This window comes from Ahaetulla prasina, chromosome 1 (assembly GCF_028640845.1).
Source record: "Ahaetulla prasina isolate Xishuangbanna chromosome 1, ASM2864084v1, whole genome shotgun sequence".
Lineage (NCBI taxonomy): Eukaryota > Metazoa > Chordata > Lepidosauria > Squamata > Colubridae > Ahaetulla > Ahaetulla prasina.
The window spans coordinates 67,157,524-67,170,078 of NC_080539.1; the positions used below are offsets into that span (position 1 = coordinate 67,157,524).

Below are 12,555 nucleotides of genomic sequence, written 5' to 3' on the forward strand. Positions count from 1 at the left end.
CCCTGGGTGTCGCCAGTCGGCACTGCCTGGCCGACGGCACCCTGAGGAGTCCCTCTCTATGAGAGCGCATGGGTCGGTGAGAGGCAATCGGTGGCAGCAGGCGGTCCCGTAAGTAGCCCGACCCTATGCCATGGAGCGCTTTGAAGATAATTACCAAAACCTTGAAGCGCACCCGGAAGGCCACAGGCAGCCAGTGCAGTCTGCGCAGGAGAGGTGTTACGTGGGAGCCATGAGGGGCTCCCTCTATCACCCGCGCAGCCGCATTCTGAACTACCTGGAGTCTCCGGGTGCTCCTCAAGGGAAGCCCCATGTAGAGAGCATTGCAGTAATCCAGACGAGATGTCACGAGAGCGTGAGTGACCGTGCATAGGGCATCCCGGTCTAGAAAGGGGCGCAACTGGCGGACCAGGCGGACCTGGTAAAAAGCTCTTCTGGAGACAGCCTTCAAATGGTCTTCAAAAGACAGCCGTCCATCCAGGAGAACGCCCAAGTTGCGTACCCTCTCCATTGGGGCCAATGACTCGCCCCCAACAGTCAGCCGCGGCTGCAGTGGTTTTGGGGTGAGTTACCAACTGTACGCGGATGACACCCAGCTGTACATTTCCACCCCTGACCACCCCAATGTAGCTGTTGAAGTGTTGTCTCGGTGTGTGGAGGCCGTACGGGTCTGGATGGGGAGAAACAGGCTCAAGCTCAACCCCTCCAAGACTGAGTGGCTGTGGATGCCAGCATCCCGGTACAGTCAGCTGCAACCGCGGCTGACTGTTGGGGGCGAATCATTGGCCCCAATGGAGAGGGTGTGCAATTTGGGGGTTCTCCTGGATGGACGGTTGTCCTTTGAAGATCATTTGGCGACCGTCTCCAGGAGAGCTTTTTACCAGGTTCGCCTGGTCCGCCAGTTGCGCCCCTTTCTAGACCGGGATGCCTTATGCACGGTCACTCATGCCCTCGTCACTTCTCGCCTGGACTACTGTAACGCTCTCTACATGGGGCTCCCCTTGAGGTGCACCCGGAGACTTCAGTTAGTTCAGAATGCAGCCAGCGGGTGATAGAGGAGCCACTGTGGCTCCCATATAACACCGATCCTGCGAGGCTGCACTGGCTACCTGTGGTTTTCCGAGTGCACTTCAAGGTGTTGGTTACCACCTTTAAAGCGCCCATGGCATAGGACCGGGATATCTTCGGGACCGCCTTCTGTTACCGCATGCCTCCCACCGACTGCGCTCTCATAGAGAGGGCCTCCTCAGGGTGCCGTCAGCCAGACAGTGCAGGCTGGCGACCCCCAGGGGGAGAGCCTTCTCTGTGGGGGCACCTACCCTCTGGAATGAGCTTCCCCCAGGACTTCGACAACTTCCAGACCTCCGGACCTTTCGCCGCGAGCTTAAAACATATCTATTCTTTCGAGCAGGACTGGCTTAATAGGGTTTTAAATATGGATTTTACTGGGGTTTATTTTATATTTCGTATTGTATTTTAAATTTAGGCTATTGGAATAAGTTTTTTAGATATTGTTTTTATTGAAATGTATCGTTTTTATTTTATCTGCCTGTTCACCGCCCTGAATCCTCCGGGAGAAGGGCGGTATACAAATTAAATAATAATAATAATAATAATAATAATAATAATAATAATAATTATTATTATTATTATTATTATTATGTGTGTGTGTGTGTGTGTATTATTATTATTATTATTATTATTATTATTATTATTACCGGGATGCCGGCATCCACAGCCACTCCGTCTTGGAGGGATTGAGCTTGAGCCTGTTTCTCCCCATCCAGACCCGTACGGCTTCCAGACATCGGGACAGCACTTCGATAGCTTCGTTGGGGTGGTCCGGTGTGGAAAAGTACAGCTGAGTGTCGTCAGCGTACAGCTGGTACCTCACACCGAAACCACTGATGATCTCACCCAGCGGCTTCATATAGATGTTGAACAAGAGGGGTGAGAGAATCGACCCCTGAGGCATCCCACAAGTGAGGCGCCTCGGAGCCGATCTCCGCCCCCCCGTCAACACCGTCTGCGACCGATCGGAAAGATAGGAGGAGAACCACCGATAAACGGTGCCTCCCACCCCCAATCCCTCCAACCGGTGCAGCAGGATACCATGGTCGATGGTATCGAACGCCGCTGAGAGGTCTAATACGACCAAGGCAGAGGAATAACCCCTATCCCTGGCCCTCCAGAGGTCATCCACCAACGCGACCAAAGCCGTCTCAGTGCTGTATCCGGGCCGAAAGCCGGACTGGAACAGGTCTAGATAGATGGTTTCCTCCAGGTACTGGGGTAGTTGACGTGCCACCACACTCTCTACAACCTTCGCCACGAAGCGAAGGTTGGAGACCGGACGATAATTACCTAAAACAGCTGGGTCCAGGGAAGGCTTCTTGAGGAGAGGCCTCACCACCGCCTCTTTCAAGGCGGCCGGAAAGACATGCTGCAGGGTTTGGGGCTTCTTTTTAACATACACATAAAACTACTGGGTGAGATCATCTAACATCTTGGGATGAGGTATCCTCAATATGCTGATGATGCCCAACATTAAATCTCCATCCCCAGTGATACAAATGATGCTGTAACTGCCCTCTTGCAGTGTCTGGAGGCTGTAAGGGATGGGGGATAACAAGGTGAACCCCGGTAAGACAAAGTGACTGTGGATTCAAGGGGCCTTTGGATCTGGGAATTGATCATCTGGATAAATCTGGATGGTGTTGCACTACCCAGACAGATCCAGTGCTCAATTTAGGGAATCTCCTAGACTTGTGACTTCTGCTCAAACAGCAAGTAACGACCATGGCTAGGAGAGCCTTTGAACAACTTAATGTTGTGCATCAGTTGTGCCATTTCCTGGCTTGTGAGGCCCTGTGCACAGCCCTGGTCATCTCCGAATATACTTGAAGAGTATTCAGAAGTTGCAATTAGTGCAGTACACAGTGGAGGGGACAGTTCTGTTGGCCCCTTGGGGCACTGCTGTTATACAAACTGCTTTGACTGACAATTTGCTTTTGGATCCAATTCAGGGTGTTGGTCATTACCTTTAAAGCCCTTTATGGCATGGATCCAAGGTATCTGAGTAACTGTCTCACCCTGATGGGACTAACTTGCTCTACCTGTTCCAGCAGAAAGGGTCTCGTTCAGATCCTATTGTCCAAATAATTTCAGCTGGGAGGTCCAGGAGAAGAGCCTTTTCTGATGTGGTCATTCCCACCCTCTGGAATATTCTCCTGCGGTAGGTGAAGTCCACCTCCACACAATTAGCCTTCTTGAAGAGCCTAAGAACTTGGCTCTGTTGCTTGGCCTGGGGCTAAACTAGGAGTGATTGATGGCGTAGCAATGAGACTCACTCCAAGGCCTCCCATCATCTTGGTTTTTAACTTCTCTATTCAACTTTTCTAATTTAAATGGTATTTTAGTACTTTTTAACTACAGTATTTATTATATTGTAAGCTGCCCAGAGTCACTGTATGAGTAACATGGGTGCCATAGAAATTTAATTGATAAAAATAAATTGAGATTATTAGCAAAGCTATCACATAGTAATCATTTGTTTTTTGGCAAGGGGAGACAGCCTTAAATTGTAACAGATAGCAAACTTGGACAAATGGAACAATTTCTTAAGATGTTTCAAATGACAGAACAGATCAGTTGTTTTCAATACTAATGAGATTTTTAAGTGGTTATTCTGTTTTTGACATTCCAAACTGGATTTCAAGGAGTAGCAAAGGTGATAGGAAGCCTCCAATGCACTGTGACTAAAAAAGCTAAGAAAAGAAGGGGCAGATGAACAATGTAAATTTCTTTTAGAGGTTCTTGAAAGAAATATGCATATAATATAGCAAAAATACCATCCATCAGTTTTCTCTAGGTTGCAGTTGCCCATATATATTAGATAATACTCATCCTCAGTTATCACGGAGCTGCAAAGTTGGGGAGGCTGCACTGAGATGCATCAATTAACTAGCTTTCAGATTTTGGGGCTGGATTTGTATATGTGTTTGTAGTGTACAGTATATAGATACACTTTACAAGTTTAATATTTCAGGTAACATTCAATTAACTATAATACAATACCAAAAAGTCAGAGCAGTTCATTATAAAAAAATCCAAATTATAGTAAATTAGAATGCCTGAGCGAATAAGAATACTTGTGCTTGGTGATGAACAGGTTTGTTTCCAGGTGAACTGCTTTAGGGAGGTTAGTTCACAGGTGTGTCACTGCAGCTAAGAGAGTCCTTCAGTTGTTAAATTGCATACCTCTGATAAGGAAACATGCAGAAGAATTTTACCTAATACGAATTGTATTGTTTATATACAGATTTTACTGATATCTGTGAAGGCAGCAGGAGATGCAAGTGTTGGTTTTCATGTTAGGGATGCCATATTGAATGCATTATTGTCTTAAGAATGGATCAACTCTGGACCTCTCAAACTAATATGTGATTTGGAAGCCACTGGATTTCTCCAAAATTGGCAATGGGCTCTCCCTCTAGAATATCAAATAATTTTGAAATGCATCCTATGCAGAAAATAAGAAGTTGAAAAATACTTGCTGAAACAAGCATGTCTGTTAAGATTTTTTTAATGTAAAATTGAGATTAATTTGGGTATAAAATGGACTATACATTCATAAAGAAATGCTTATGAAAATTAAACGGGGGACTAGAATTTGCCCATTGCACATTTCATCTTGAATGATTTTTAAATATGCATTTTCTCTTAGATTTCCTACACACCAAGTGATGAAGAAGACAGTGATGATTCTGAGGGAGAGAACCAGGAACTTGCTCAGATTGACAGAGGTAAAGCATTCCAGTATTTAGGAAGCCTACTAAGAATATTAGTGTTAGACTTGCATTGTAATTTCCAGGTGTTTGCTTTCTACTGCAAATTATGTCGACTTTTGTTATAATTTATGTAATCCCATCCCATACGGCTAATTTCGTCTTCCCTGAAACTAAGAATTTCCTGTCTAGCAGTCTTCTCAAATTTGATGCCTTCCAGATCTTGTTGAAGTCCTATTAACTCTGCCCAGCATGAGTGGTGGTCAAGATTAATGGGATAACTAGACAACCTGTGACCCCTTGGGTCATTCTTTCAGAGAGATTTCCTGACCAGATTCCTCAATGCCTTTAGCAATGACAGAACTCTTCTAATGTTCGGCCTTCACTGAAAAAGTTAGAATACCTTCAGAGATGTATCTGCCTTGAAAATAGCCCATGTTGAACTATATAGTATAGTCAAAGATCAACACATAAAATGTTGTATGACATTTTGTATTATATCACAAAACGTTTTATGATAATTTTATGTCATAAAGTATCTTACAAAATTTGCCAAATTTCAATTTCAAGGGAGTTATGGATTCTGGATACATTTGGTAAGTTAGACCATTTGAGGTATCTTGGTACAAAAGGTTTTGTCCCTATGGTGGGTACACTGTTTTGCCCAGTTAAAGATTGGAGGAATCAGAGTTTTAGTAGTGTATAGATTGCAGAACAATTTCACAGGAACTCTATGCTACTATAAATCCTGGAGAAACACATAAAACTCAACTCCTTTTCTTAAAATATTTATTTATATCTGTTGTTCATACTTCTTCTATAGCCATGATGGCGAACCTATGGCACATGTGCCAGAGGTGACACGCAGAGCCCTTTCTGTGGGCACACGCGCCATTGTCAGCTGCTCTTCCGGGTTCTGTTGCACACATGTATGCCAGACAGGTGGCCCGGCATGCATGCGCAATGGCCAGCTGCTCTCTTCCAGGTTCTGGTGCTCCGGCGTGCACATGCGCGCTCCAGTTTCGGCACTCGGTGCCGAAAAGGTTAGCCATCACTGTTCAAGGGATGTACAAGGGCAGGCTGCTTGATTTCATTTTTGGAACAATGAAGTTAAATTGGGGTAATAGATGATGATGGGAGCAATAATAGCCAGTAAGCTTTACAAGTGGTTGGAAATTCTGCTGTGGATCTTTCTCCAAATCTGAGAAACTCTGTGGTCCTATGATCTTTGCTAGGATTTGCCACTTTTATATGCCTTGCTTTGAGGTCCTTCTGCTGCTGAGCCTCTTCATGTGAGGGCAGTGCTCATAGCTGTAGGAGAGATTAGCCAAAATTGCCCTCTTTCATTCTACCAGAAGCAAACTCTGTTAGGTTAATGTCCCTTCTATTTGTGATAGAGTAGCATGAGATACAACCAGTGACAGAATTTGCACATCATGCTGAGTCACGGTTTGTGTGAACATGGTATATAGATTAAATTATAATTGCCTAGGTTCATGTGTGGGTGATTCAACACTAGAGACTTTCAAAAAAGAGACTGGATAGCCATTTATCTGAAATGGCAGAGCTTCTGCTGGAACAGAGAGTTGGATTAGATGACCTCCAAGGTCTCTTCAAACTCTGTTATTCTATGTTCTAACTATGTGCTACAAGTTATATTTGTTGGTTTCACCCAAATTATTAAATCTAAATCAAGCTAATCACATTTTATATTGGCACTACATGTTACTCAAATGAATATGGATTGGATGGTTGTTTTTTCTTTTTTTTTCTTTTTGATAAGATACTAAAGTAATACAGGTAATCCCAAGGTTACGAGCGTTCCCTTAGTGAACGTTCAAAGTTACGTGATAAGCGCTCCCTAGCGTTTGTGAACAAGTCCTGAAATTACAAATCTTGCAGCACCACGGCAGTTGTTCGTACAATTGTTATGAACAACTGCAGAGGCTCTGCAACATTCGTCCTGAATATTGCCAGCTGAAATGGAGCTTCGAGGGGCGGATTGACCCCTCTGATGCTCTGTTCAGGCCTCCAGAGGCCTCATCTGGCATGTTGCAGGCCGAAATGGAGCTTCTGGGGGGCAGATCTGCCCCTCAGAAGCTCTGTTTGGGCCTCATGCTCCCGACAATTGCTTTCCCCCCAACCAACCTGCCACGCTGGGTCACTTACCTTATGAAGATCTAGCAAGCAGTTTCCTTTCCAGCCTCTCAGTCATGTGTGCTCTTCTGCAGTTTTGTTTGGGCCTCCGTGGGCCTTGCCTGGCAGGTTGCCAGCCGAAATGAACTACTGAGGGACAAATCCGCTCTTCCGATGTTCCATTCGTGCCTCCGCTGGCCTCTCCCAGCCCCTTGCAGGCTGAAATGGAGTTTCGGGGGGGGGGGAGGGTGGAAGCCCGCAGAGGCCCAAACAGAGCATCGGTGGGCTAGATCAGCCATCAGAAACTCCATTTTGGCCTGTTCCATCACTAGGCCCCCTGATGGGCTTCCCCACCCTGAAATACCTCATGCGCACTTAATGAGCCTCTCATTTGATTAGCAAATCAAGGGCGAAAGGAGGGAGTGATCCTGTTCGAAGTACGAGAGTCACTCCTATGAATCCTCGGGTTACGAATGGAATGGGCAGGCTCCATTCCATTCGTAACTCGAGGGCTACCTGTATACGATTTTGGCTGCCATGAACGTGTAGAATGGTCAGAATGTATGGGAGCACGTTGTCAGTAGGTAAATGTGGAACATGAGTTCTGTATCGTACAGAGCTACTTCTTGAGTACACAAAAGTAGATTCTGATTCTACTCTTACTTTCTTCCAGCATATAGAATTCTTCCCCTTTTCATTAAATTTCACTGATACTGTGATGATGGCTTTACACAGCCAACTTTTTTCTATTTATCTTCAATGTGTACTGTCCCTACCTCCTCCTCAGAAACTAAACTTGGTTCCCCCTCGGTACAGAGTTCTATTTCCAAGGAACTTCAGATGTTTGTAGCTGATTGGGTCTTGGTGGGCCCTAGGTCATAGAGTGTCTTTCACAGTGTGAGTGTGCCAGTTCTTCTTAAATAAAAGGACATTCACTTTCCTGATGATTCCAGAAGATCTCAGCTTTCCTGCCCGCTGCTAGTCTTAACTTCTTCCAGTCTCTGGACTTATGAAGGACTTATTTGACAGAAGGAGTGGGGAATGGGACTAGTGGTTTTTAATCACTATGTAAGGCTGCGTTAAGATCTTCTCTATCACTGTTTTAAATATTTTCCCAGAGAGAAGACGGAATTGCACCTTGACTCCCTTGGCAACCAATCAACAGCAAAATCAAGAAAATCAGTGCTGCAAAGTGCGAGGCCATTTTCCTTCTGGGCTGGACCACCATAGCTCTGAAGAGGAGTTGGAATGTATCACCCGTGAATTTGCTGCTGAGAAACGGAAGTGGTCTCAGGTCAGCAAGCTTGGCTGCTGCAGTGACAGTTGTAATACCTCCTCCAGTGATGAGGAAGTAAAGACCTTGTGTGGCAAATCCTTCCGGCCAGTGGTCGAAGCTGTGGAGGGTTTGCGTGCCAGTCCTAGCCCGGTGCTCTTCAGTGCCTCACCTCCTAAGAGACTGCAGTCCTTGGTACGGACCACATCATCCCGGCCTATAATTTTTACAAGCGTCGGAGGCAGCTTTGAGCAAGGGATGCCGTGTAAACGACACCGACAGGGCTATGGTGACAAAGTCGGGAGGCCCAGTCTCGATCTGGAAAAAATGCAGCAAGTAAGATGGTGTTGCATCAAATGATACTTATATTTAGTCATATACATGATAGACCTTGGAAAGTTGTGATAGAAAATGACTATCAAATTTGTTTAGACTTTCCAAAGTCTTTTATCTTTAACCTTGGTAGGCGAATAGCTTTTCATGCCATTGGGTTTTGAATATTTTCATTCAGCTTGATCTCTGCCCCTCTTGTTTCTGTTCTCAGAATTATCTGTTATTGGAGCGGTTTCCATCTGCCTCTATTTTCATTAGAAACTAGGGCACCATATCTTGCTTTTGACTGCATATCATAATGGTTTAAAGAGCAGTTTTCATTTCTTCAGAAATGAGAACATCACTGAGTAAAAGCTTTATTTCTACCCAATCCTTTTATTTCTAAAATGTCTAACATTGCAATGATTAATGTAGCAAATGATATAGATGACCTCTTTGTCTCCTGGAGACAGTGGCTGGTTTTCACTTTTGATTTTGGCTTAAAATGATATGTGAATCCAGCCAGTTTGGGTTGTTCAACAAACCATGGTTTAAACAAATAGCGCTTCATGGTTTTATGTGAAATAAGGCAGATTCCTGTGCTATTCTGCCACTGACTCTATTCTTTATTTCGAACCTTTTCTTTTTTAAAACGCTTCATATTCTATACCTCTTACATGTCATCAGCTGAGGCCATTGTCCTGCTGTAATGAGTTGGAAGAAGCAGCTGCCCCTTCTGCTTGTCATGCTAGGCTGCTTGTACTTTTGCAGAGGGGTATTTGCGTCAATATGTGTGTTTCTTTGCATTTGGCTTCCTTCCCATCTTTTCATTTCTTTTCTTCTTCTTCTTCTTTTTTTAATAATTGGGCTGAAATGGCTTGGCTTGTGTTTCAAGGCACCAAGTACATCTACAGTGAATTGAATAGTCTCCCTTGCAGCCCTTCGATAGTCCTTGGACAATATCCTAATTACACCCTGGACCTGCTGCCAGCCATATGCATTTTAACGAGGGCTTTGTGATTGTGTCCCAGAAAGAACAGGGTCATGTCTGGCCTTTGGCAAGGGTGCAGCCTCTTCTTTTCATGGTACCCATTCAGAAGTATTGTCAGGCACAAGGCAGATGGGGTGCCTGTGTGTGGTAGGCAAAGTGTTTTGGTTGCTCAGGGTGCCAGCAGTCAGAAAGAGAGCTGAGCGAACCAGCTGCAGCCATTATAAATGCATAGAAGATTGGAGTTAGATACTGTAACCCATCACACATAATTTAGAAAAGTTTCATCTGTCAAAAATGAGCCTATTAGAATCGTGGATTTTCTTGGAATAATTTCTGGGAACAAATTCCAGAAATTCATCAGAGGCCCCACTGAGCACTTGAACTGGCTCTTAAGAGTTTATGGTTGTTGGTGTCCCTCTCTAGAGCAAGTAGATGAAGAAGAACCAAAAACAAATATTTGATGGCCCTTTAATGGATAGCTGCAATTCTGCTCGAACCCCTCCCCCCCAACAAACATAAATCAGCTGGATCTTCTTGTAGGCATGGCAGGAGGTTTGCTCTTGAAAAGCTGGACTTTTCACAATAAGCAAAAGGATTGCATTGAATGCCAAAGCAGAAAGACCTGCTGAACTCTCAGTGCTTTCCTTTTGATGAACAAGTCCCACTAACTCAGTCGTACACATTGACTGAAGTAGAACTAAAATAATGGAAAATAATACAGAAAAGGTCAGCATGACTTCATGTTTTGCAGAATCTAATAGTAGAAACACTTAGGGTGGCAGTTCACCCCTTTCTCAAGCCTTTTTTTAACCATGAATGGTTGGTGTTCCTTTGGGAGAATAAGGAGCAGTGAAATAGCTTATTCTGGAGAAAAGCAAAGACAAAAGATTATTTCTGGCTATGAGTTTGACCTATCCACATGCCTTTATTGGGATGGAATCATGTATTCTATTTTCCTGAGGATTGGGCTTGAGGATAAGGCGATAAGCCTTTTCCTTAGAAATTTGTTCAATGAAGGAATGAACTCCTTGACTCAATTGCATCACTCAGCTTCTCTTATTTCAAATTACAATGAGAAATCAACATGAAATCATAAACTCTTCAGAAGATTCCATCGGACATCATCTAAATAAATCAATGGGGAGGTTGTTCAAGATTTGTAGAGGAATTTATAAAAGCTGCTTTTGAGGAAATATTCGCCTTTATTGGAACAATATTGATTGCCTAGTTGAGCTTCAGCTTGTTAAAAGGTCAAGTCTTTTTAGATATTGAATACCAAAACCAAAATGTTACCTAATCTGAATATAAAAATCTTATGAGATTTGGTCATTTTGTAAGATTTCAGACAATTCAATTTATTTACTTTTAAATTTGAGGGTTCTATCAATAGAGGAGGCTTAAAATGTTGAGTTTTCAGAATAGAGAAATGAAACATGGTTGTTGCATTAGAATGATGTTTTTCAACCTTGGTTAGGAAACAAGCATGCTGGATGGGGAATTCTAGGACATGAAGTCCAGACATCTTAAAATTGCGGAGTTTGAAAAGTACATCTTTAGACTACAAGAAGCTATCTACCTCCAATTATTTGTCTAACTATAAAAACTATAATGAGGAAAGGGTCTTGCTCACTTCCTGTTAACTGATACTAAATGTCCTACATCAGGGGTATAAAACCCATGTCATCACAGCGGCATCACGTGACGTATCACTACTTCCCCCCCTTTGCTAAACTGGGTGTTGGTGTGGCCAGCGCATGACACATCTGGCCCGCCAGCCACAAGTTTGACAGCTCTGCCCTAGATTGATTCTAACTGCTTTTGCTTGTAGTATAAGGGTGGATTTGATTTAAATCAACTCAACTCGATTTAAATCATGATTTAAATCACTAGTAAAAAGGCTTGATTTAAATCAACTTGATTTAAATCATAATTTTAAAACAGCAACTATCATCTTTGTCCGGCAGCAGCTCATCCTCTGACTTGCTGTTGACTCACGGACAGTCCCAATATTGCAGAATATACAGCCTCATGCTATAGCTCCATTTCATGCTCAATAAACTAAATTATTAATGAATCTAAATAGAAAACTATTTTTAGATAGATATTTACTCCAAAGGCATTTTATTAAAATAAATTTGATAAAAAAAAAAAAAATTGACTTAAATTTAAAAAATCCAATTTAAATAAAAAAAATCCAATTTCTTTGATTTTTTTAAAAAAATAATCAATTTTTATCCACCCCATGTAGTCTATATCTTCTTTGCTTGCGCTGTATAGAGTCTTGTCCATTTCAACTTTTATAGCATTGTACAGACAAATCTGAATTTATCTTGTATGCTCTCTCCTCTTCTCACCTCCAGTTCATTTGCGGTTCTGTCAAAACTATAATGAGATCATACACTGGACTGTCCCTTTTACAGACTGCAGATCAGTGGTGGGTTTCTACCGGTTCAGGCGAACCGGTAGTGGCGGTAGCAGAAGGCTCTGCCCACCCACCTGGACATCATCATAAACACTCTGCGCATGCGCAGAAGGTTTTATGCATGCGCAGAAGCGTTGCACACAAGTGAGTGTTTACACACGCTCACAGTTCCGAACTGGTAGTGAAGGTAAGTGGAACCCACTACTGCTGCAGATATTGGCTTGTTTCTTAATCTGCCCTGTTGGATTCTGCCTCCTGAGAGGTAAGGCCATAAGGTTTGAGTAGGGGATAGCATTGTGAAGAAATCATTTCATTCAGGAGCTTATGTGAGGGGTTAGATCTATATCATTTTCAAAGGAGGCTGAAGAATCTTGGGTCTAAATGGATGGATAATTTCAGACAAGTTAAGGTTCACTTGTTCCTTTTCTCACAATCCAAGTCTTTCTCATTAGTTACGGTAGTTGTTGCATACGTAAACAGAATTTTAATAGGGGGAATAATTGGGGAATAATTATTGAGGGAAAGGGCTGTCTGTTAAATCCAAATGTTCATTAAATCCAAATTTACATAACTGGTAAATGTATGTTAATTATGCAGTTTTATGTATTTATGTATTATATAATTTATGTAAAATTTA

At 43.0% G+C, this 12,555-nt stretch overlaps 1 protein-coding gene across 1 annotated transcript in view; it reads left to right on the plus strand.

Moving 5' to 3' along the window:
* LOC131188446 (uncharacterized) overlaps window positions 1-12,555 on the plus strand; it is an 80,199-nt gene that overhangs the window by 12,532 nt on the left and 55,112 nt on the right. The window contains exons 2-3 of the mRNA XM_058163765.1: window positions 4,724-4,802; window positions 8,039-8,529. Coding sequence (XP_058019748.1) covers window positions 4,724-4,802; window positions 8,039-8,529 — 570 coding nt within the window. The remainder of the gene's footprint in view (window positions 1-4,723; window positions 4,803-8,038; window positions 8,530-12,555) is intronic.